Genomic DNA, 20,606 nt, shown 5'->3' on the forward strand with positions numbered 1-20,606 from the left:
GCTCTGCACTGTAAATGAGTTTGTACAGATAATAAAGCCTAGAAAAGACAGATGGGAGTCTTGCCTGTTTGCTCTTGAGCAACCATGCCAGCACATAACAGACACATACAACGAAAACCATAGTAACACTAATAACACAATGCTTTCAGTGCATTCTACCGCCATTCCTTTCTGACCAATCATGGACTTAGTGGACTCCGTCCCTTGGGGAGTTGGGCAGCAAAAGCCAACCTCCTTATTTTCTATAACATTTAGTTCCTCTAACTCAGTACAGACCCTCCAAGTGTCCCTATTTTCCAGGGTTGTCCTTGATTTAGAAAAGCCTTCCCAGTTTTTGATTTGATCCCAGAATGTCCTACTTTTCATTAAAGGTAAAGGGACCCCTGACCATTAGGTCCAGTCGTGACCGACTCTGGGGTTGCGACGCTCATCTCGCTTTATTGGCCGAGGGAGCCGGTGTACAGCTTCCGGGTAATGTGGCCAGCATGACTAAGCCGCTTCTGGCAAACCAGAGCAGCACATGGAAACGCCGTTTACCTTCCCACTGGAGCGGTACCTATTTATCTACTTGCACTTTGACGTGCTTTCGAACTGCTAGGTTGGCAGGAGCAGGGACCGAGCAACGGGAGCTCAAGTCCTAGGCTCTGTGGTTTAACCCACAGCACTACCCACGCCCCTCCACTTTCATTAGGTTGTCCCTATTTTCATTGGAGAAAAGTTGGAGGGTGTGGAGTTATCCCACCCCGAGTCATCTGAAGGCAGTTTTTCAATGTTTACTGTTTTTTTTATGTTTTTATAAATGTTGGAAGCTGCCCATAGTGGCTGGGGCAACCCAGTAAGATGTATCTGGTATAAATAATAAAATTATAATTATGGAATGGGATGTCCCTATTTTCATCAGAGAAATGTTGGAGGGTATGCTGTCAGTATTGTATATACTGTCTGGCATCAGCTCTCCATGAATGGAGACAGGGAATCTCCCAGCCCTACTTGGAAATGTCAGGGATTTAATCTGGGACCTTAAAGCCCTCCCTTAGAAAGAGCGTTCCATAAATGTGGGAAGTGAACCCTACGCTGACTGGGGAATTCCTCATGCCTGCTTTCGTGCGCAGGTGTGGTTTGCAGCCGCATGCTCGCTTTGATACTGTCATCGGCCATAAACCGATTACGCTCTAGTCACGGACCAGGATTCTCTATGGATGAGGAGCGGCCTTCTGTCTCTTTGCATCTCTACGGTGAAAAGCCACAACGACCATAGACGTATAACTATAGAGTTTACTTCCGCTCCGCGGATTTCTAAAGCCCGCTCAGCGGCTCTTAAATATATTACCCCGAGCTTCCTGCCCTTTCCTTTTCGAAGCTGAAGCCAAAATGGTGAGTTGTTGTGGCTGTTGTTGTAGCGGCGGACTCTCAATCCGCCGCCATCGGTCCTCTAAACGGGCTAATGGTTGGGCTTCTTCTGGCAGGGGAGGCACGGGACACCCGGGCGAATCCTTGGCGCCTTGTATTGGGGAGAGCGGATGAAATGGGGAACCGGCTTGGGGGCCCGGGCCTGGTGCAGGCCTCCGATGTATGTGCAGCTCGCCCGCTTTTGGTAGGGAATTCACTGAATCGTTCTTTGAACTTACGCAGCCCAAGGGGAAGAAGGCCAAGGGGAAGAAGGTGGCTCCGGCCCCTGCTGTGGTCAAGAAACAGGAGGCCAAGAAGGTTGCAAATCCTCTCTTTGAGAAAAGGCCCAAGAACTTCGGCATAGGTGAGTTGGAAAAAGGAATTGGGGATTGGAATGATGGGTCTCTGCAGCCCTGTTGATCCATCAAGGAGCCTATACTGAATAGGCGTTTCACAAGAAGTGGGAAATACACGCCTGTCTCTAAAATACATGTGCATGGGGAATACTGCTGGTTTTGTTCCATTTTTACCAGTGACTATTTATTTGTCTATTTATAACAAGTATTTATATGCTTCTGTATCCTAGAAATATATCGCTGAGGTTTTGCAACAGTATAAAACCATACAGTAAAATCATTTTTGAAAAGCAAGTTAAAAGCAAAATAATTTAAAGCAAGCATCAGTTGATCATTGAGGAGGGGTCTACTCTTAAATGCCTGCATAGGCCTTAGGGAGTAGCAATTTTTAATTGATATTTCATTGGAAAAATTTCATTTTTAAAAAAAATGATTAGAAAAGGAAAATATAAACGAGAATTAAAAAAAAAATACTCAATTAGGTTTCCGTACATATTAAGACTAATGTATAGCCTTAATATTCTGTTACAAATATGTTTATCAATAACCTAGTATTTTCTGTATAAACTCGTCCCAAATATATTTATCCAAAGAAAGTGCATCTATAAGTGGTTGTTCATATTTTGTTAATATTGCCATGTTATCAAGCTATTGATTATGGAGAATTATAACTATTCTTCTAGTTCATTGGTCCCTTAGCCACCATTAGGGCATGTAGAATCTATTTTTGCTGTCCCATTGTCACTTTCCATACAGTAGGTAGAGGGGTACTGTATATCGTTCAAAAGAATATGCCCGTCTGAAAATCTTAAATTCCTCAGTGACATATTTATATAATCAATCGCAAAACTTAAAGTGTGAGACATTGTAAAAGTATGTGTATCAAAAAAGCATTATCCATATTACAACTCTAGCAAAAGGCTACATTAGATAGCACTTTCTTATACAAGCGTAAGGGAGTCCAATAGATTGTGAATAATATTTTCTGCTCCTTAAGTCTTAATTTAAGATTCATCGATGCGTTTGATATTGAAGCTTAAACATTTCCCCAAGGTCTGCATAATAGTGGACATACCAATTCCTTATTCCAATCATTTTTTAAACTCTTCATATCAAATTTATTTATTGATACTAAATATCTAAAAAGTAATCACTGGCTTCTTAGTTTCAAATGAATTATCCAATTGCCCCAGTATTTTAGGTGCCTCAAGCTGAGAAGACCACTGGACCAAACAGAATTATTAAAAGATGCTGTAACTACAGGTATTGTCATTGGGCCGCAACTGGTAGATGGTATTTCTCTTTTAATGCATTATATGTATAAAATTAATCTTCCTCATCTATCAGTTGGTTTGTCCAAGGTCAATACCCTTCTCCCATGCAGCTTTTCTATATTACCACTTTTTTTCCAGAGAGTGTTTTGCATGTGAAAATGGGTCAAATTTATTTTTATTGGCTAATACATTCCATATCTTTCTAGCTGACTTTAATTGTTTCAAGAGTCATTTGAACTTCCAAATATTTTGATCCTGATACTGCCCAGCCCATTAAGACCATCAACAGGTTTCCAATAATACTTGTCAGTAAATATGCCTGGTGGTATAATTCAGAATTCCAAATCCACTTTCTTTAATTAGTAATTGCATTTTCTGCAAAGGCATTATTTGTATTTTTGAGCCCCAAAGGCATTTCCTAAATAAAGAGTTTATCTTTTGGAAATATGACCCAGATAGAAAAAAACTGGAAGTCCTCTCAGAATATAGATAAATCTGGGAATAATATTCATTTTTAGGGCATTCATCCTTCTCTAAAGGGTAAGGCTTAATAACCCTAACTATTGATGTCTAGATGTTATTTATATTAATTGTTACTAGTTATGTTATATCGCTTGGTATTAACATGCCCAAATTAAATAGATTCGGTAGAAATTTGATTTTGCTTAATTAGGTGTGTGATTAAATTTTCACCTACTGGCATCTCAGTTCCTATTTGGAACAATTAATAGTGTGTCTTGATACCTTGCCAAAATATCATCTGCAAATAACACTAATTTGTATTTAACTGAGTTGAGAACTACGTAAATCTCAAAATGTCGCCAGGGGTTCTAAACCTATTAAAAAGCAAACATGAAAGTGGATACCCTTCTCTGGTTCCTTGGGCCAATTGAAACAGAGCAGATATAATCCCATTTACTTTAACTCTAGATGTGGTTGAAACGTACAGTATTTTAATCCATTTTATAAAATCCAGCGGAAATCCAAATTGATTAAAGCTGCTTCTGTGTAGTCTATAAATTTTGTTGAAAGCCTTCTCAGTTTCTAATGATATAATTAAAAATGGATTCTTATTTTTATTAAATGTAACAAGTCCACCACTAGTCTAATACTATCTGCGGCTTGTCTTGTTTTTATGAAACCAGTCTGGTCACTCATATTTCCTGAGCTACTATATTATTTAATTCATTTTTTGGTATTTCCTTGTACAATATAGTGGTTGGACTTCCAATCATTTGTGTTCAAAGGTCCTTAACTTCCTCTTTTAACATTTCCCCCTTTTTATTCTTTAATTTGTTTTTATCAGAGGAATATGCAATAATTCGGCCACACATATACATTTTATATGCTTCCCATTCAAATGGTCTTGCAGAAGCTGTTGCAGAATTAGAATCAAAATATTATATAGTTTCTGTTCACATATGTTGTATAAATCCTTCATTAAGAAGGGAAACATTTAAATACCCCATTTTTTTACCTTGGCTGTTTTACTAAATTCACATTTCAAGATTACTGCGCTGTGATCTGATACACATCGTGGATTTGATTATTGAGGATGATGCTAAAAATTGGTCTTATTAAAAGAAATTCTGATGCACTGGTGATAAGAAAGTGAATTCTCCTTTGGTAGGGTGCATTAGTTTCCACAGATCTTTTAAATTTAAATCTGTCATATTTCTTAATTGCTTGTCTCGCTAAATATGTTTTCTTTATCAGTGTATTTCTATCTAAATTAGGATTTATGTAATAGCAAACTTTTTGGCAGGCATTTAGAAGGGCCTGGTGTTTCCACTATGTTTTGGAAGACGAAGCTTCTCTGGGCTGTGAGCAAATGATGCAAAAGAATATTTGCTATCAGAGTGATGCTGCTGACAATTTTCTCCACCAAGATCGCTGATGCTCCTGCCACCTTTGCTCTGGGCTGAAAACCAGGAATACAAAAGGATAACCAGTAATTGCTAAGGAAGCAATTATTTTGAGTTGTCATTTTGCCTTTCAGGGCAGGACATTCAGCCCAAACGGGACCTGACTCGCTTTGTGAAATGGCCTCGTTATATCCGACTTCAGCGCCAAAGAGCCATCCTCTACAAAAGGTTGAAGGTGCCTCCAGCAGTTAACCAGTTCACTCAAGCATTGGACCGTCAGACAGGTGAAGGCCGGCTCCCTTCCTTGGCTATAAGGTGGAGTTGCAGAAGGAGGTGGGGTAGCTGCTCAGATTCCTTGAATTGAATGTGCACCCCATGTTTTGGGAGTTTGCTGGAAAGAGGCAAGTGTGAGAGAACTAGTTTTGCACAGTGCTATAGTAAGAAAGGTAGGGATGTGGGTGGCGCTGTGGGTTAAACCACAGAGCCTTGGGCTTGCCAATCAGAAGGTCGGCGGTTCAAATCCCCACGATGGGGTGAGCTCCCGTTGCTCAGTCCCTGCTCCTGCTAACCTAGCAGTTCGAAAGCACGAAATGCAAGTAGATACTGCTCCAGCGGGAAGGTAAACAGCGTTTCCATGTGCTGCTCTGGTTCGCCAGAAGCGGCTTAGTCATGATGGCCACATGACCTGGAAGCTATACTCCGGCTCCCTCGGCCAATAAAGCGAGATGAGCACCGCAAACCCAGAGTCGTCCACGACTGGACCTAATGGTCAGGGGTCCCTTTACCTTTTTGTAGTAAGGAAGGGTTTTCCTTTGTGTGCAGATGATGCTAGCAAAATATTTGCTATCTGAACTTCCTTGATGACTCCCAACCACCAAGATAACTGATGCACAAAAGTCATGTCCTTTAGGGGAGGGGGATAACGGGAACATGGTGTTTAAGAGAGAGGTTTTCCTCTGAACGGTTCAGATTGTCTTCCACAGCTACTCAGCTTCTGAAATTGGCCCACAAATACAGGCCTGAGACGAAGCAAGAGAAGGAGCAGAGGCTGCGGGCCCGTGCAGAGCAAAAGGCTGCAGGGAAAGGCGACGTCCCTACCAAGAGGCCTCCTGTGCTCAGAGCAGGTAACCTTCCTACTTTATATTTATACATTTAAACCTGGTTGAATGAAAGCTTGGACAACTAGCCGTATTTATTTATTGTGTCTATATCCAAAAAGTTCAAGATGGCGTAGATGGTTCTCCCTCTCCTCATTTTACCCTCGCAAACAACCCTGTAGGGTAAGCTGGGTTGAAATACAGTGACTGGCCCAAGGTTGCCCAGTGAGCTCCATGGTTGAGTTGCGGTTTGAACCCTGGTTTCGCCCAGGTAACCACTGCATCACACTGGCTACCGCGATGATGTATGAATTTCTTCACCTGAACTGCAGACTGAAGAGCATAACATAGAACTTTTTAATCCTGAGCAGTAGCAGGCCCTTCCTCTGCTAGTCCTTGACATGGCTAGGAAAAGCTGGCAGCTTGGTGCTTTGTTAACACCACTTGAGCCACTGTGCTTTTCCACAGACAGGGAGCTTTGGATTTCTTTATCTTTGCCTGGGAAAACAAACTTTTGTAGCACAGTCAAGTTAACTGGCTTTTTCTGCAGGTGTCAACACCGTTACAACTCTGGTGGAGAACAAGAAGGCGCAGCTGGTGGTGATCGCACACGATGTAGACCCTGTTGAGGTAAGGAGGTGCAAGAGTCGGGGTCTTGTACCCAAAAGCTCAGATTTATGCTGCTAAGTAGTTTTTTAAATGAATAGCAGCCACTGCATTCTTGTACAGGTGTTTTCTGCTGTTTCTTTCCTTAGCTTGAACAAAATGGTCACCCACTCCTGCTCTAGATAATTCTTAATGTTGCCCGGTCACTATGGTTACTGTTCAAATGTGCTTGGCTGTACAACTTACTTTGGAAAACATCAGAGTCCTGTTAACAAATTTTCAAACTTGGCTCTTTTTTTAAAAATATATATTAACAATTTCAACATAACAAATTATCAAAACATATCATATTCATTATTTCCCCCCTTTTCCCCACCCCGAGACTTCCCTCAGCTCCTCTCTCTGATGTCTCAGCACATATTATTCTCTGCATGTTATGAAATTATACATATCCTTACATTATCTACCCTGTTGTCAACCAATAAATTTGTGTATGTTCATTGAAAACCTGCCAAGGAGTCCAGTTCATTTTGTTGTCTTTAGATAATTTGTAAAAAGCTCCCATTCTTCCTTAAAGTCACAGTTGTCTTTGTCCCGCAATTTGTATGTCAATTTAGCCAGTTCTGCATAACTCATCAATTTTTCTTGCCACTGTTCTTTCGTTGCGATTTCCTTGTTCTTCCATCCTTGTTCTATCAAGACTCTTGCTGCTGTTGTAGCATACATAAATAGGTTCTTTGTTTTTCTTGGCAGGTCTTGTCCTACAGTCCCTAACAGAAATGCTTCTGGTTTTTTTTTTTTTACAAATGTCGTTTTAAACATTTTTTTCAATTCATTGTTTATCATTTCCCCCCCCCCCCAAAAAAAATTAACTTCTCTACAATATCTGTACTGGTGTAATATACCATCTATACATCATTTTCATATAATTTTCTTTCAGAAGAGAACAATCTGTAAATTTCAAATTTACTTTCCACAATTTCCCCAGTCCTCAAATTGTATCTTATGTCCTATATCTTGTGCCCATTTGATCATGACCAAATTGACCTCTTCATCTTTTGTTTTCCATTCTAGCAAAATACTACAGGTTTTCTTCAACAGCTTCACTTCTTCTATAACGTCCTTTTGAAATCTAGAAGTTGTATACTAAACCCTTTCTTGTTGTCTTCTTTGTACATCTCATGTAATTGTCTGTAGTGTAACCAACTCTGAAAATGATCTTTTATTTCCTCATAATCTTTTAATTTCCATTTTCCTTCTTGATCCTCAACAAATCTCTGTATGTACGCCACTTCCCCTTTTTGCCAAGCGGTTTGAGCAACGAAGCTTCTATTGGTGATGACCACCAGGGTGTTTTTTGTTCTAATAGGTCTCTCCCACACCCTCATTAATGATCTCCTGATTATATGATTATAAAATCCTTTGTGGACTTTCCGTTTCCCATACCATAAATATGCATGCCATCCAAATCTGTTATCATGGCCTTCCAAATGTAGTGCTTCTTCCTTTTCCAGTTTTATCCAGTCCCTAATCCAAACCAAACACGCAGCATCATAGTACAGTTTAAAGTCTGGCAGGGCAAACCCGCCTCTTTCTTTTATATCTGTAAGTGTCTTATGTTTAATCCTTGGCCTTTTGCGCCCTCCCCCCCAGACAAACTTGGAAATATCCTTCTGCCATTTGACTCTTTATAGAGCAGGGTATGGCTTTTGCAATGGTGCTTGAATTTTTTCACCTGACTGTTGGCTATTTGCAGATTAGTTGCGCTGCAGAACGCGTGCTGGGGAGACCACACATTACAAGGAATGCAAAATAACTTTTGCTAGGTTTTAATAACAAAATCCAAAACTCCTTTTATATTAATTATAATATATTGGTAAGCATCAACCAACCAACAACCCATCCACCAGGGTACTGAGAGAGCTAGGTGCTGCTCTTTATATACTATACCCAACAGCTTAATTAACATAACTTAACAGCACCTGCTATACTGCTTCACAGCTGTAAAACTAGGTCACGTTATTTGCTCTGGTCCTTAAAGAAATACACATCTTGTGGAACAATAATGAACCTTCAAATTTAAAGAGACCATTCAACACTGACCCCCTATCTGTGAAGAGCAAAATCATACGAGCTTTTTAACCCTGAGCAATTGCCAGAGCCCTTGTTGTAAAGCAGGGATGGGGACAGCCCTGTTGTTAGACTCCTGCTCCCATCATCCCTAACCACTGGGGCTGATGGAAGTTAGGAGTCCAGTAAAGTCTGGAGGGCCACAGTTCCTAATTCCTACTGTATTAAAAACTGAACGATCGCCAGCTTTAAAGCATTTCTTCTCCCCTCTCTGATCCAGCTGGTAGTTTTCTTGCCTGCCTTGTGCAGAAAAATGGGAGTGCCCTATTGCATCATCAAAGGCAAGGCAAGGCTGGGCTGCCTTGTCCACCGAAAGACCTGTACCTGTGTTGCCTTCACTCAGGTTAATCCGTAAGTAGCCCTGAAAACATTTTTCACCTATTTTCTAATTCAAATGAAGAAACCGAAGAGGGTGGTATGGCTTGGGGCAGTTACACCTTTAACCGCAAGCTAAACAGCTGTTAAAGCTGCAGCTTTTCCTCCTTCCGCATCTGGAAATGCTAAGTTCACGTGCCAGCTGAGCAGTTGGTTCCCATATTGGTAACTACTGCATGACCCCAGGCCTGCAGGGCATTGACTGCATGTAAAGCCTAAAAGTTGGCATTATTGCTGCTAGCTTAGTGTGACATCAAACTGTGTTTTTACTTAGAGGTTCACCCTAAAGTGGACCATAATGGGTGTTACGTTCAAACCATTGGATTGAGTCTTACTCAGAGCCGACCCATTGAAAATAATGGACATGCCTAACTTGAAGCCACTAATTTCAGTGTGTACTCTGAGTAGGACTAAATTGGATGCAACCCTTAGAAATTAAGGGACTTGTTAGTCATTTGTAGGGGTCTGCTTTGTGTCTAATGTCATTGAATGAACACAACTGCTGAAGCTAAATGAACTTTTAAGAGAACGTTGCCCTGAAAAGTGGCACTTAAAGCAGTATTTCAATTTGTAATCTACTTGGAGAACTCAAACTCAATTGCTGGCTTGTTGAATCTGTCTTCTCCTTTGCAGCGAGGACAAGGGAGCTCTAGCTAAACTCGTGGAAGCTGTCAAGACCAACTACAATGAGAGATACGATGAGGTAAGATTGTGCCAATAGGATCTGTGGGTATATTGACTAATTTGTCAGCTTTTGGAAAGTGCCCCCCCCTCCCTTGCAGTGGCATGACCACTGTCCAGCTTGCTGAAATCAGGAATGGCTTGCTAGCAGCCTCCAATATGAACATTCATTCCAGCCCTGTGTAGAGAATTCCCTCATGTAGCAGAAATAATGTGAGTGAACAGCAGTATCATGTTGACCCACTGAGCTGGTAGCATCTAAAAATATTTTGGACAAGATAACAGGATTGAGAATCTAAAAATGCCCACAGGAGAAAAGAAAAGGACTTGAGCCACCATTGAGTTACACAGCCTGTTAGCAATATTCCAGAGTCTGTGTCTATAGTACTACAATGTTTGGAACTGTTACTACTTGTTAGAGCACAGCTGTAATGTATGAAGTGGAGTTGATTTGAGTCTCCGTTCCAGTAGTAGTTTTTGCATCTAATTTGTACTTAAAAGCCGACACTCAGGTTATTGCTGTGAATGTTAAATCCTCAAAAAATATATACCATTTAATCTAAATTTTAATTGTAAGTTTTGTAAGTCACTTTGACATGTGAGCAATCTTTTTTCCTTCCAGATTCGTCGTCACTGGGGCGGCAATCTTCTGGGGCCGAAGTCAGTTGCCCGCATTGCTAAGCTTGAAAAAGCCAAGGCTAAAGAACTGGCCACTAAACTTGGATAGATGTATCCGATTTGCCTCAAGAAGTTATTCCCATAAAAATAAAATACTGCAAACAAAATGTGTTCCAGTTGTTTTCTGTAAGTTTTTAGTGATTAGAGTGTTGTGTTCTGTCAGTTATGTCTTATGGTAGCCTTGTCTAGTAAAGGGGGATTCCATAGCACCTAAGAAGAAATTATTCCAGCGTTCCTTTCTCCATTTTCCGTCCCAAGGGGAGAGAATTTAAGATTTGTGCCAGTAATGAGCACCCTGGAAGCTTACTCTGCAGGTGTGAAAGCTCAAACAATACCTCCATGGAGCTTTGGCCAATGTTAGCTGCAAGTAAATCAATCAGCTCACAGGGGAAGAGTGCAATTGAAATACCCCGCAACTATGAACTTCAGAAGTTTACAATACTTCTTTTTGATAGGGACTTGGTGTCATTATTGTTGCCAAGAAGAAACAAAGCTGTATATGTGACATGATTTATTTACTACTTCATTACATGGAACTTTGCATCATATTGTATCAGCAACATGCTGATTTGCACAAACACTAATACTCTTTAATCCTGATTTCCTTCATGTCATTTCTGATTACATAGCATTAAACAACCCAAAATAAGCACTACAATTTGAAAGGCTTTCACTTTCCCTGTTAAGGCCCCTATCATCCCAATTCCTCCCTTAACCATGCCTAGCCAGAAGTGAGTCCTACTGAATTCAGTGAGGCTTATTCCCAGGTCAGTCGAATAACACTGCAGCTCTAATACATTGCAGCCAACTTTCAGCAGAACACAAGAGTCTTCCTTGCTTGGGTCTGCTTGCTCTGGTCACTGAAGTGCTGCAATCAAGTCAGAAGGCCTGTTCCTCTGTATAAAGTAGTGACCTCAGACTGGCTGCAGCTCCTGTGAGCATTTTGAGGCCAAGCTTGCACCAAGGAGTTGTAAGTCTTCGAGGTGAACCTTCTGAATGAATTTCTTGTACCACATGTAGGAGGTAGCTGCACACAAACCATACCTGCAAAGAAGGGAGAAAGCTAGTGTTGAGACACAAGGTTAACCTGCGAAGGGCACACAATTTTAGGGTCAGTACAAAAAGGACAGTGACCTGGGGAAAGGGGCGTGCGGGGCCACAGCCACAAAGTTCAGGCTGGAAGCAGCCAGGGAATGCAGAGTGCCTGTACGCTTCTCCTGGCTCAGGCTGGCAGCGGCCACTGTGTGCAGAGCAGCCCAAGTCAGGCAAAATACTGTATTTTTCGTTCTATAAGACGCACCTAGTTTTTAGAGGAGGAAAACAAGAAAAAAAATATTCTGAATCAAATGTTGAAGAGGCTTTGTGTGGCTATCCCTGAAGCCAGAACAGCAAGAGGGATTCCTGTGCAGCAATCCTGCTTGCTGTTTTGGCTTCCAGAATAGCTACGCAGCCTGCATTCGCTCCATAAGACGCACATACATTTCCTCTTTTTAGGAGGGATAAAGTGCATCTTATAGAGGGGAAAATACGGTAAATACTGTCCCCCCAACACAGACATTTCCTTTAAAATTTATAAGTACCCCTGGATGGGCCTGTTGGGCCCCAAAAGAACATGTCTGGGACTTATCAGACATGGCAACCCTACCCAAGGGTCATCCAGTGTAACCCCTGCAATGCATCATTGCTTTTATTTGGCACATTGATTTGGCCATTTAATAACCAATCATTTCCCAAAAATTCAAAAGTGAGAACCAGAGTCATGGAAACTGCAAAATATACATCAGTGCATTTAACTTATTTTGATGGTGGCCTTGATGAGAATCTATCTATCTATCTATCTATCTATCTATCTATCTATCTATTTATTTATTTAGATTTTCCATCATAAATTTAATTTAAAATAGAGAAATAATACATAACAGAAAAGAAACATTAAATCATTACACTGGTCAACAACAAATTTGTTGTCTGCGTTTTTTCAGCTGATTTAGGACGAATCTGATGCGCTGAATCAAAACATCACTTTGGTTTTGCTCAATCAGGTCAAGTTTTTGAGTTATGGCCACATGTCTTTTTTTACATTTTTGTTCACATGTACGTTTGTGTGGAGCATTTTAGAAGAAGTTGGTGCGGGTAAAATGCCATGTCGAACAATTGTTTTGATTGGAAATGATTATTTTAATGACAAGAAGTATTCAGGTCCGATAGTTCTGGGTGATTATGTCAAAAAGGGATCAGTTTGAAGTCATAAAACCTCGAAATCTTCCATAAATTGGTGTGGCAAAGCATAAAGTTGGGGGATCAAAACCCATGGCTCACTCGAGTACACTGAAGGAGAACTATGAAGAGGTGAAGTATGTGCTGGAGAAAATTGGTTATGATCAGCATAAGTGGTTTATTTGTGTTGACCTGAAGATGGTGAACTTTTTGTTGGGACAACAGTCTGGCTTCACCAAGTACCCATGTTTTCTGTGCATGTGGGATAGTAGGGACCGTGCTCAGCATTACACGAAGAAGGACTGGCCTGTGCGGGAGGAATTGGTGCCTTGCAAAGAAAGAAACGTCATCAACGACCCTCTGGTGGACAGAAACAGAATACTCTTCCCACCGCTGCACATCAAGCTCGGCTTAATCAAGCAGTTCACCAAGGCTCTGGACAAGGATGGTGACTGCTTCATTTACTTGCGCCAGGATTGACCATGGAGAAGTTGAAAGCTGGCATCTTTGACGGTCCTCAGATCCGTCAGCTCATCAGAGATCCAGAGTTCGGAAACTAAATGAACGAAGTGGAACTGGAAGCATGGAAGGCATTTGTTCTGGTAGTGAAGAACTTTATTGGCAACAATAAGGCCAGAAACTACGCAGAACTTGCCAACAACATGCTGACTGCTTCACATATGGACCGGTTTCCTGAGAACCTGGGTTCAATGAGTGACGAGCAGGGGGAGAGATTCCATCAGGTCATGAAAGAGATGGAGACCAGGTATCAGGGTCGCTGGGACGCAGTCATGATGGCTGACTACTGTTGGACTCTGAAGAGAGAACTCCCTGCCGCTGAGCATTCCAGGAGTTCCAAGAAACGGAAGTTCAAGCGCTGAAGTTTGAAAAATGATGAAGCAACATGCATGTGGAGTTTGGAGTTTGGAACAAACAGGGTTAAAACTCCGTGGTGTCCTGTATCTGGGAGGAGCTTGACGCAGGGAAATGCGTCACAGTGTGTGTCTGAGTTCAGATCTGCTTTCGCTTCTGGCTGACACACAGCAGCAGCACAGAAGCTGCAAGAGAGTGCTTTTGGAAAGCACAGAGAATGGCTGAAGTTTCCGATGGTTACTAATGGATTTACTGCTTTGTAAATAAAGCTACTAGAGATAAGAACGAACTGTCTCTGGACGTGATTTATCCCTATTTTCACACGGACGCAGGACCGCTGCTGCTACTCTGCTATCCTGCCAGGGCAGCATTCCCAGCAAAAGTTCGCGCAGGGAAGAGTGACTGGACGGCAATTTATATTTACCCGAAGGTAAATTTACTTTTACCTGAAGAGGTTATGGGAGTTCCGCGTCTCCTGACAAGTGTGAGAAGGGAGGAAGGCTGCCAGCTTTGAGTTGCTGTGATCTCCTGCCAGGAAGGGCAGTGAGGAATGCTGGTGATCGGAGCCAAGAGCCAAGAGAGACGGCTGCTTCGGAGGACCAGCTTCCTGGCAGAGTGAGTACGCTTTAAGCCCCGGTGGGTGGAAGATGGCTGCTCAGGCACAGCAGGGCCATGAGAGCTTCAATATCCCCTTTGAAAGATTAAATGGGGCCAATTGGGAGGCCTGGTCAAGAAGAGCAAGGGGGTGGTTTGTGGCCACAGGGCTCTGGAGTCCAGTCCAGAAGGAGCCGGCCCCACCCACGCAAGCAACTGCTCTGCTGAGGGAGAGAGAGCAGACACAGCTTTGCATGTTGCAAGCCTCTGTGGACGCTTTGCTGTTGCCTCATCTGGAGGGCGTTAAATCGGCTCAGGCCGCCCGGCAGGCGCTGAGGAGTCTGTGTGAAAGCTCAGCGGGAGCCAGACCAGAGGGGGCTGGAAGCCCAGGGGCTGAAGGATGCCCAGAAAGCCCAGTGGGGGCTGGCACTGTGTTGGGAAGCTGTTGCAATGCTTCAACACGTCTGTGTGATGGACTGTGTGCTGGAGAAAAGCTGAGAGCTGAAAAGAGGAAGGCAGTGGCAAGCTGTTCCTCAGGCAGCGGTGCACCCAAGAGTGGGGGTGCAGGCCGATCCAAGAGCTCTGAGAAAGCGAAAGTCTCCGAAAGTTGTTTGTGCTTTGCTGCGACATCCAACAGCGCTGGGAAGCATCCGCTGGAAGCCCAGGCTGCCAAGGACACCAGCTGGAGTGGAATGTCAACAAAGCAGGTTCCCAGGGCCTGTTTTCAGCGAAAACGTGGGAAAGCTGCAGGCCAGGAGGAAAACGAAGACAAGGCGTCTTTTCACCTCACAGCTGCGATGGTGTCTCTGGGAAAAGGCAAAAGCCTCAGTCGGGGGGAGGCTGTGGCCATGGCAACCGGAAGGGTAGCAAGCAACGCCATGGCAGCTTTGGAAGACAGCCAGAGAGACACTTTATCTTTTGTGGTGGACTCAGGTGCGACCCACAATCTCGTGAATTCATGGGAGCTCCTGAGAAACTGCAAGACAGTTAAAACTGGATGTTACGTTAAATTGGCGGACGGGTCTCAAAGACCATTGACTGAATCTGGGTTTCTCTATTGTTCTTTTATAGATCATTGGGTGCAAGTTTATGTGGTTCCAGAGCTTGCCCACTCTCTTTTAAGTGTGCCAGCTCTTATGGCCGATGGGTTCGAAATTCGGTTCTCTAACAATTTGTGTTCCTTTTACAGGGATGGGAAGAAGGTCTACAGCGTTGAGCGAAAAGACAGGCACTTTCTGGTGGAGATGCCCATTGAAAATGGGACTGGTGGGAAAATGGGGCTGGTGGAAAATGGGGCTAGTGGAGAGTCCATTGAAGATGCTCAAGGGAAGTGTGCGAATGTCCCACCACACCATGATTGTATACATTTGTGGCACAGGAAATTTGGACATGCTGGGTGGTCACTTGTTCGAAAAGCTGCAGAAAACACCATTGGTTGTAGGTTCAAGGCTTGTGGCAAATACCTAGATTGTCAAGCCTGTAAGCAATCGAAGGTCACAACATGCACATACCCCAGGTCAGAGAGGCGAACCAGCAAACCCTTTGAACTTGTGCATGCAGATTTGTCAGGGCCCATGCCAACACCTTCTTTAGCTGGGTCTAAATGTTATCATAAAGCACCAATGCTGCAGCAAGCAAAGGCTCAAGCAAAGGCTTTAGCAGCTAAGGCAGCAGCTTGTGGCTGGAAAGCCAGACAGGATGTTTGTGACTGTTGCCATGGGAACAAAGGGGCAGTCCATTCTGTACTGAGCACCGGATGTTAGCTCAGTGTGTGTGTGTGTCATATGACCCGTACTGGAAGTACATGGGTGGGTTTATTCTTACTGCTGTGGAGTGCAGACATGTTTCTCTGTACTGATATGAAAGACAGAAATAAAAGATGTTAATAGATTTCTGTCTGCTTCTTTCCCCTCCCTGGGGAAATGTTATCATACCAAAGGGGAGAGAGGAAGAACGGTGTGTTCCTCTCACACATCTGAGAAGAATCGCCGAGACCTCGGCTGCTTATCAGCAGTGGAGCAGCGGGGAGGTCGCCAAGGAATGTCTGCCGGTGCCTACGCTGAGAAGGGCACATTCCTCTGACCGAGGCAGAATTCCAACAGTGGTAGCAGATGCCGGTTGCTGGTTTCTTCGATCCATGGGAGTCTGCAAAAGAGTGGCAGAGCTGCTGTTTTCATCTGCTCCATGGAAGCCTGAAGTGAGAAAGCTGTTCCTCTGCAGCCAGAAGCTGACCAGAAGAAGCTGACAGCCAAGCCTCAGGAGCCCAAGGTATGAGATTTTCGGGCTTAGAAGTGTGAACGCAGATTGAGTTATTCTCTGCTTCACGGGGAGCAGCGTATGGGAAAACAGCTCCGAGTGAGAAGAGCCCTGCATTCCAGACATTCTTGTGGTTTCCTGTCCAAGGGAAGGAATGCACTGTTGCTAAGCAACGCCCTTCAGTGAAGGCTGTGCCTCAGAGAGGAGAAGTGGAAAATTACTCGAGAGGGCTGGACAGTCAGGCTATGCCTCAGAGAGGCAATAACAAAGCTTGTTGTGACTAGGCTCTCGCGAACTCTTGGAAGAAACATTCCATCGCAGCCAGTGTCAGAGCTGCCAGGTGCACAAGAGTGTAAACAAACCAGCTTTTGGATTTTAGAGGCTTGTGTTTGAGAGTTAATGCAAGGACTCAAAATGGATGCTAAGAAAGGGGGAGCGCTGCCATCTCCACCCCTCTTGACCAATGATAATTATGCATCCTGGTCCATTAAGATGAAGGCCCTGCTGCAGAATCAGAGACTGTTTGAGGTGATTGAGAACCCCATCCCTGCAGCACCAACGCGTGCTTGGGAGTCACAGGATGTGAAGGCCAGAACGGCTATAATTCTGTGTGTGTCAGACTCGCAGCTTATCCATATACAGGATTTACAACACGCGAAAGAGGTTTGGGACACTGCGAAGGACACATTAGAGAGATGCAGGTTCTTCAGCATTGCTGTATTTTGAAAAGCTGACCAATTTGAGGCTTGCGCCTGATGGAGATGTTCAAGCGCACCTGACGGAAATGAAATACCTGCGGCAACAGATGGTGGAACGTAATTTCCGTTTGCAGGAGGAAGTGTTTTGCTTCATGGTGATAAACAGCCTGAATCGGACTTACAAAACCGTTGCCAGTCAGCTGGGGTCCCTCCCAGCGCAGGATTTGACCTCGGAGAGGGTCTTTGCAGTTGTGCTTAATGAACATGACAGACTTGCCGCCCTGGAGGTCAAGGACAGGGGGAGACAAGAACGGAGTTCTGACACCCCCACTGCTACTGCTACTGGAGAAAATGCTGTAGCTTTGAACGTTGTCCGATGTTACAATTGTGGCCAGACTGGGCATCTTCAGCGGTACTGCAAGAAGCCACGTCAGCACAAAGGAACCAAGGGAAGCTCCACAAAGTCTGAGGCGTCAGGCAAAAGTCATACCATCTCAAAGGCAAAGACTGCAAAGGCTTTGATGTCGCGAAAAGCCACACCAGAAGCAGGGAATTTCTTTGTCATAGACACGGGCGCGACGGTTCACATGTCCCCGAACAGACAGCTATTTTCGTCGTTTAAGAAGCAAAGCTTGGCTGTGCAACAAGCCAACGGTCAAGAGCTGGAAGCCACCGGAATTGGGACTGTGTATCTTAAAAGTCTGAACTTGACTATAAGCAATGTTTATTTGGTTCCAGAATTGAAGTTCAATCTGCTCAGCGCTTCGCAGATTGCCAAGAAGGGACTAAAACTGTCCTATGATGATGAGAACTGCGAGATCTACAAAGATGGAGAGTTGTATCTTTCTGCCAAAGAGAAAGATGGACTGTATTTGTTGACTTTTGATCAAAGTGATTACATGGAATATAATTCTTGTGATTCTAACGTGATCTCTTTTGCAGGTCTGACCAAGGAGAATACCAAGAAGGTGACCTCGAGGGTCGACAGAGCATTTCAGCGGGTGTATGCTGATGTGATTGGTCCTCTAGCACCATCTAGAGGCAATGCAAAATATTACCTTATGTGTGTGGATTCTTTCACAAATTATGTATGGATTTATCTTTTACAGAAACCAAAAGAAGCCTTAGAAAGGTTTAAAGAGTTTTGTGACAAGGTTAAAAATATGCATGATGCTAATATCGCTTGTCTTTGTACAGATGAGATGCCGCTATTTCTTTCACAGGATTTCCAGAGGTTCCTGAAGAAGAAAGGGATAAGACACAAAATTGCTAGCTCCGAAGAAGCTTGGAAAAGATGTGTTTGTGTTAGGGTGAACAAAGAATTGCAAAAGGGAATGCATGCGCAATTGCTTAGTTCACATCTGCCAAATGAGTACTGGGCTGAATCGCTAATGTCATTCACTTACACATGGTTGAGAAAGGTTTCAAAAGAGTTGGGATGTTCTCCGTTTGAGAAACTGTTCCATAGAAAACCTTCAGTTGCCCATTTCAAGGTTTTTGGGTCTCAGGTGAGAACAGAAGCTCCAGGTGAGGTAAAGAATGCCAGAGGCATTTTTGTGGGTTATGAAAAGGGTCTCTACAGAGTAATTTTGTCTGAATCTGGTCAGGTGATTCTCACAAAATTTCTAGAGAGTGCTCCTGAACAGGAGAGTGATTGTTCACACATTTCCCACTGGAGATGATTCTGATGATGATGATGAATTTGATCTTATTGAGTTCAGTAGTACTGATGATGACAGCGATAGCTCAGACAGCTCAGTTGACACAGTCATTGAGAGGAAATCTCACATAATGACTAGACCCTCAGAAGAGGAGGATGAACCACTGATTAAGCTTAGTACTGGTTCTCCAGAGAGTTCAGAGGCTGAACCAGAAAGCAGAGAAGAGCAGCACCTCTTACGTAGGTCTGAGAGAGCTACGAAGGGTGTACCACCCAAGAGGTATTCACAAGAGTTTGCAAACCTAGCTATTGCATGTGTTGCTGTTGTAAACGACCAAGGACAGATTGAAGCTGTGTCTAAGCCAGAGACAAAGGCACAACAGAGAGTTGTTAACCAAGGTAATGCAGAAGCACTCATTCCTTGGAAGTCACACAACCAGAGAGGTACATTGGTAAAACCAGTGGCGGGTAGTTCCAAGGGTGGAACTGAAACAACAGGGGAATGTTATAAGTATAACAACTGTTTGTTTTCTTCTCTGGATGACGCTTTGCTCGCAGTACGCATTGATACTTTAGGGGGAGTATGTTATCATAAAGCACCAATGCTGCAGCAAGCAAAGGCTCAAGCAAAGGCTCTAGCAGCTAAGGCAGCAGCTTGTGGCTGGAAAGACAGACAGGATGTTTGTGACTGTTGCCATGGGAACAAAGGGGCAGTCCATTCTGTACTGAACACCGGATGTTAGCTCAGTGTGTGTGTGTCATATGACCCGTACTGGAAGTACATGGGTGGGTTTATTCTTACTGCTGTGGAGTGCAGACATGTTTCTCTGTACTGATATGAAAGACAGAAATAAAAGATGTAAATAGATTTCTGTCTGCTTCTTTCCGCTCCCTGGGGGACACCAAAGGGGAGAGAGGAAGAACGGTGTGTTCCTCTCACACATCTGAGAAGAATCGCCGAGACCTCGGCTGCTTATCAGCAGTGGAGCAGCCGGGAGGTCGCCAAGGAATGTCTGCCGGTGCCTACGCTGAGAAGGGCACATTCCTCTGACCGAGGCAGAATTCCAACAGGTTCTGGTTCTGATTGGCGATTTTTCTAGGCATTCCTGGATTTTTACGCTGAAACAGAAATCAGAAGCAGCTGCACTGATCAGGGATTGGATCACAGCGGTAGAGCTACGGTTCTCTACCAGGGTGATTTCCTTTCAATCTGACCGGGGGGGGGGGGGGGAGTTCACAGGTTCTGCGCTGCAATCGTTTTTCAGGCAGAAGGGTATCAGTCATCGACTGATGGCCCCCCACTCGCCGCAACAGAATGGGGTTGCAGAGAGAAAATTTCGTACACTACAGGAATCAGCGAACGCTATGTTGGCAGACTCGGGTTTGCCACAGCGCTTTTGGGCTGAGAGTTATAAAACAGCTTGTTTTCTCCAAAATCGAGTGTACAATTCCAGTGTAGGCAACACACCGTATTTTTTGTTGCATCAGAAGAAGCCTAAAGTACACTACTTTCATGTCTTCGGCTGCCAGGCTTGGGTTCTCATTCCAAAGGCCATGCGCAGAAAGGGTGAGCCAAGGTCTAGGAAGATGATCTTTGTAGGATATGAGCCGGGTTCAAAAGCATGGCGTTTTGCATACCCTACTGGCAACCAGTCTAAGCTGCTTATTAGCGGCAGTGCTGAGTTTTGTGAGCAGAGTGGGTGGAAACGTCTTCACGGGAACCCGGATGTTCTGTTAGACTCAGGTGAGGAAAAGGAGGAGGACGAGGCTGAACCTGTTGCTGAGATGCACGGTCCACAGCCACAGAGTCCAGAGCAGGGATCTCCAAGGGGGACGCTCCGTATCTCTCCAAAAGGG

At 43.8% G+C, this 20,606-nt stretch overlaps 1 protein-coding gene and 2 long non-coding RNA genes across 3 annotated transcripts in view; all 3 read left to right on the plus strand.

Moving 5' to 3' along the window:
- LOC309361182 overlaps positions 1-19,617 on the plus strand; it is a 245,872-nt gene extending 226,255 nt beyond the window's left edge. Inside the window, exon 2 of the long non-coding RNA XR_014164374.1 lies at positions 19,056-19,617. This is a non-coding gene — a long non-coding RNA (uncharacterized lncRNA). The remainder of the gene's footprint in view (positions 1-19,055) is intronic.
- Positions 1-20,606, plus strand: part of LOC309361168 — a 510,060-nt gene that overhangs the window by 395,314 nt on the left and 94,140 nt on the right. The gene's annotated exons all lie outside the window — the stretch shown is intronic.
- Positions 1,345-10,558, plus strand: LOC309361154 (large ribosomal subunit protein eL8-like). The gene is made up of 8 exons (XM_081896117.1): positions 1,345-1,374; positions 1,633-1,753; positions 5,019-5,168; positions 5,868-6,008; positions 6,532-6,611; positions 8,938-9,068; positions 9,726-9,795; positions 10,396-10,558. The coding sequence occupies exons 1-8, from the start codon at positions 1,372-1,374 to the stop codon at positions 10,498-10,500; spliced, it is 801 nt and encodes a 266-aa protein (XP_081752243.1). The 5' UTR covers positions 1,345-1,371; the 3' UTR covers positions 10,501-10,558.

Source organism: Podarcis melisellensis (assembly GCF_964234715.1).
Source record: "Podarcis melisellensis genome assembly, chromosome: W".
Lineage (NCBI taxonomy): Eukaryota > Metazoa > Chordata > Lepidosauria > Squamata > Lacertidae > Podarcis > Podarcis melisellensis.

Bases quoted from the DNA above. Each gene is read 5' to 3' on its own strand.
- LOC309361154 (XM_081896117.1), top strand. The intron at 5,169-5,867 runs GTGAAGGCCGGC...TGTCTTCCACAG, and splicing joins AGCATTGGACCGTCAGACAG to CTACTCAGCTTCTGAAATTG. The intron at 6,009-6,531 runs GTAACCTTCCTA...CTTTTTCTGCAG, and splicing joins GCCTCCTGTGCTCAGAGCAG to GTGTCAACACCGTTACAACT.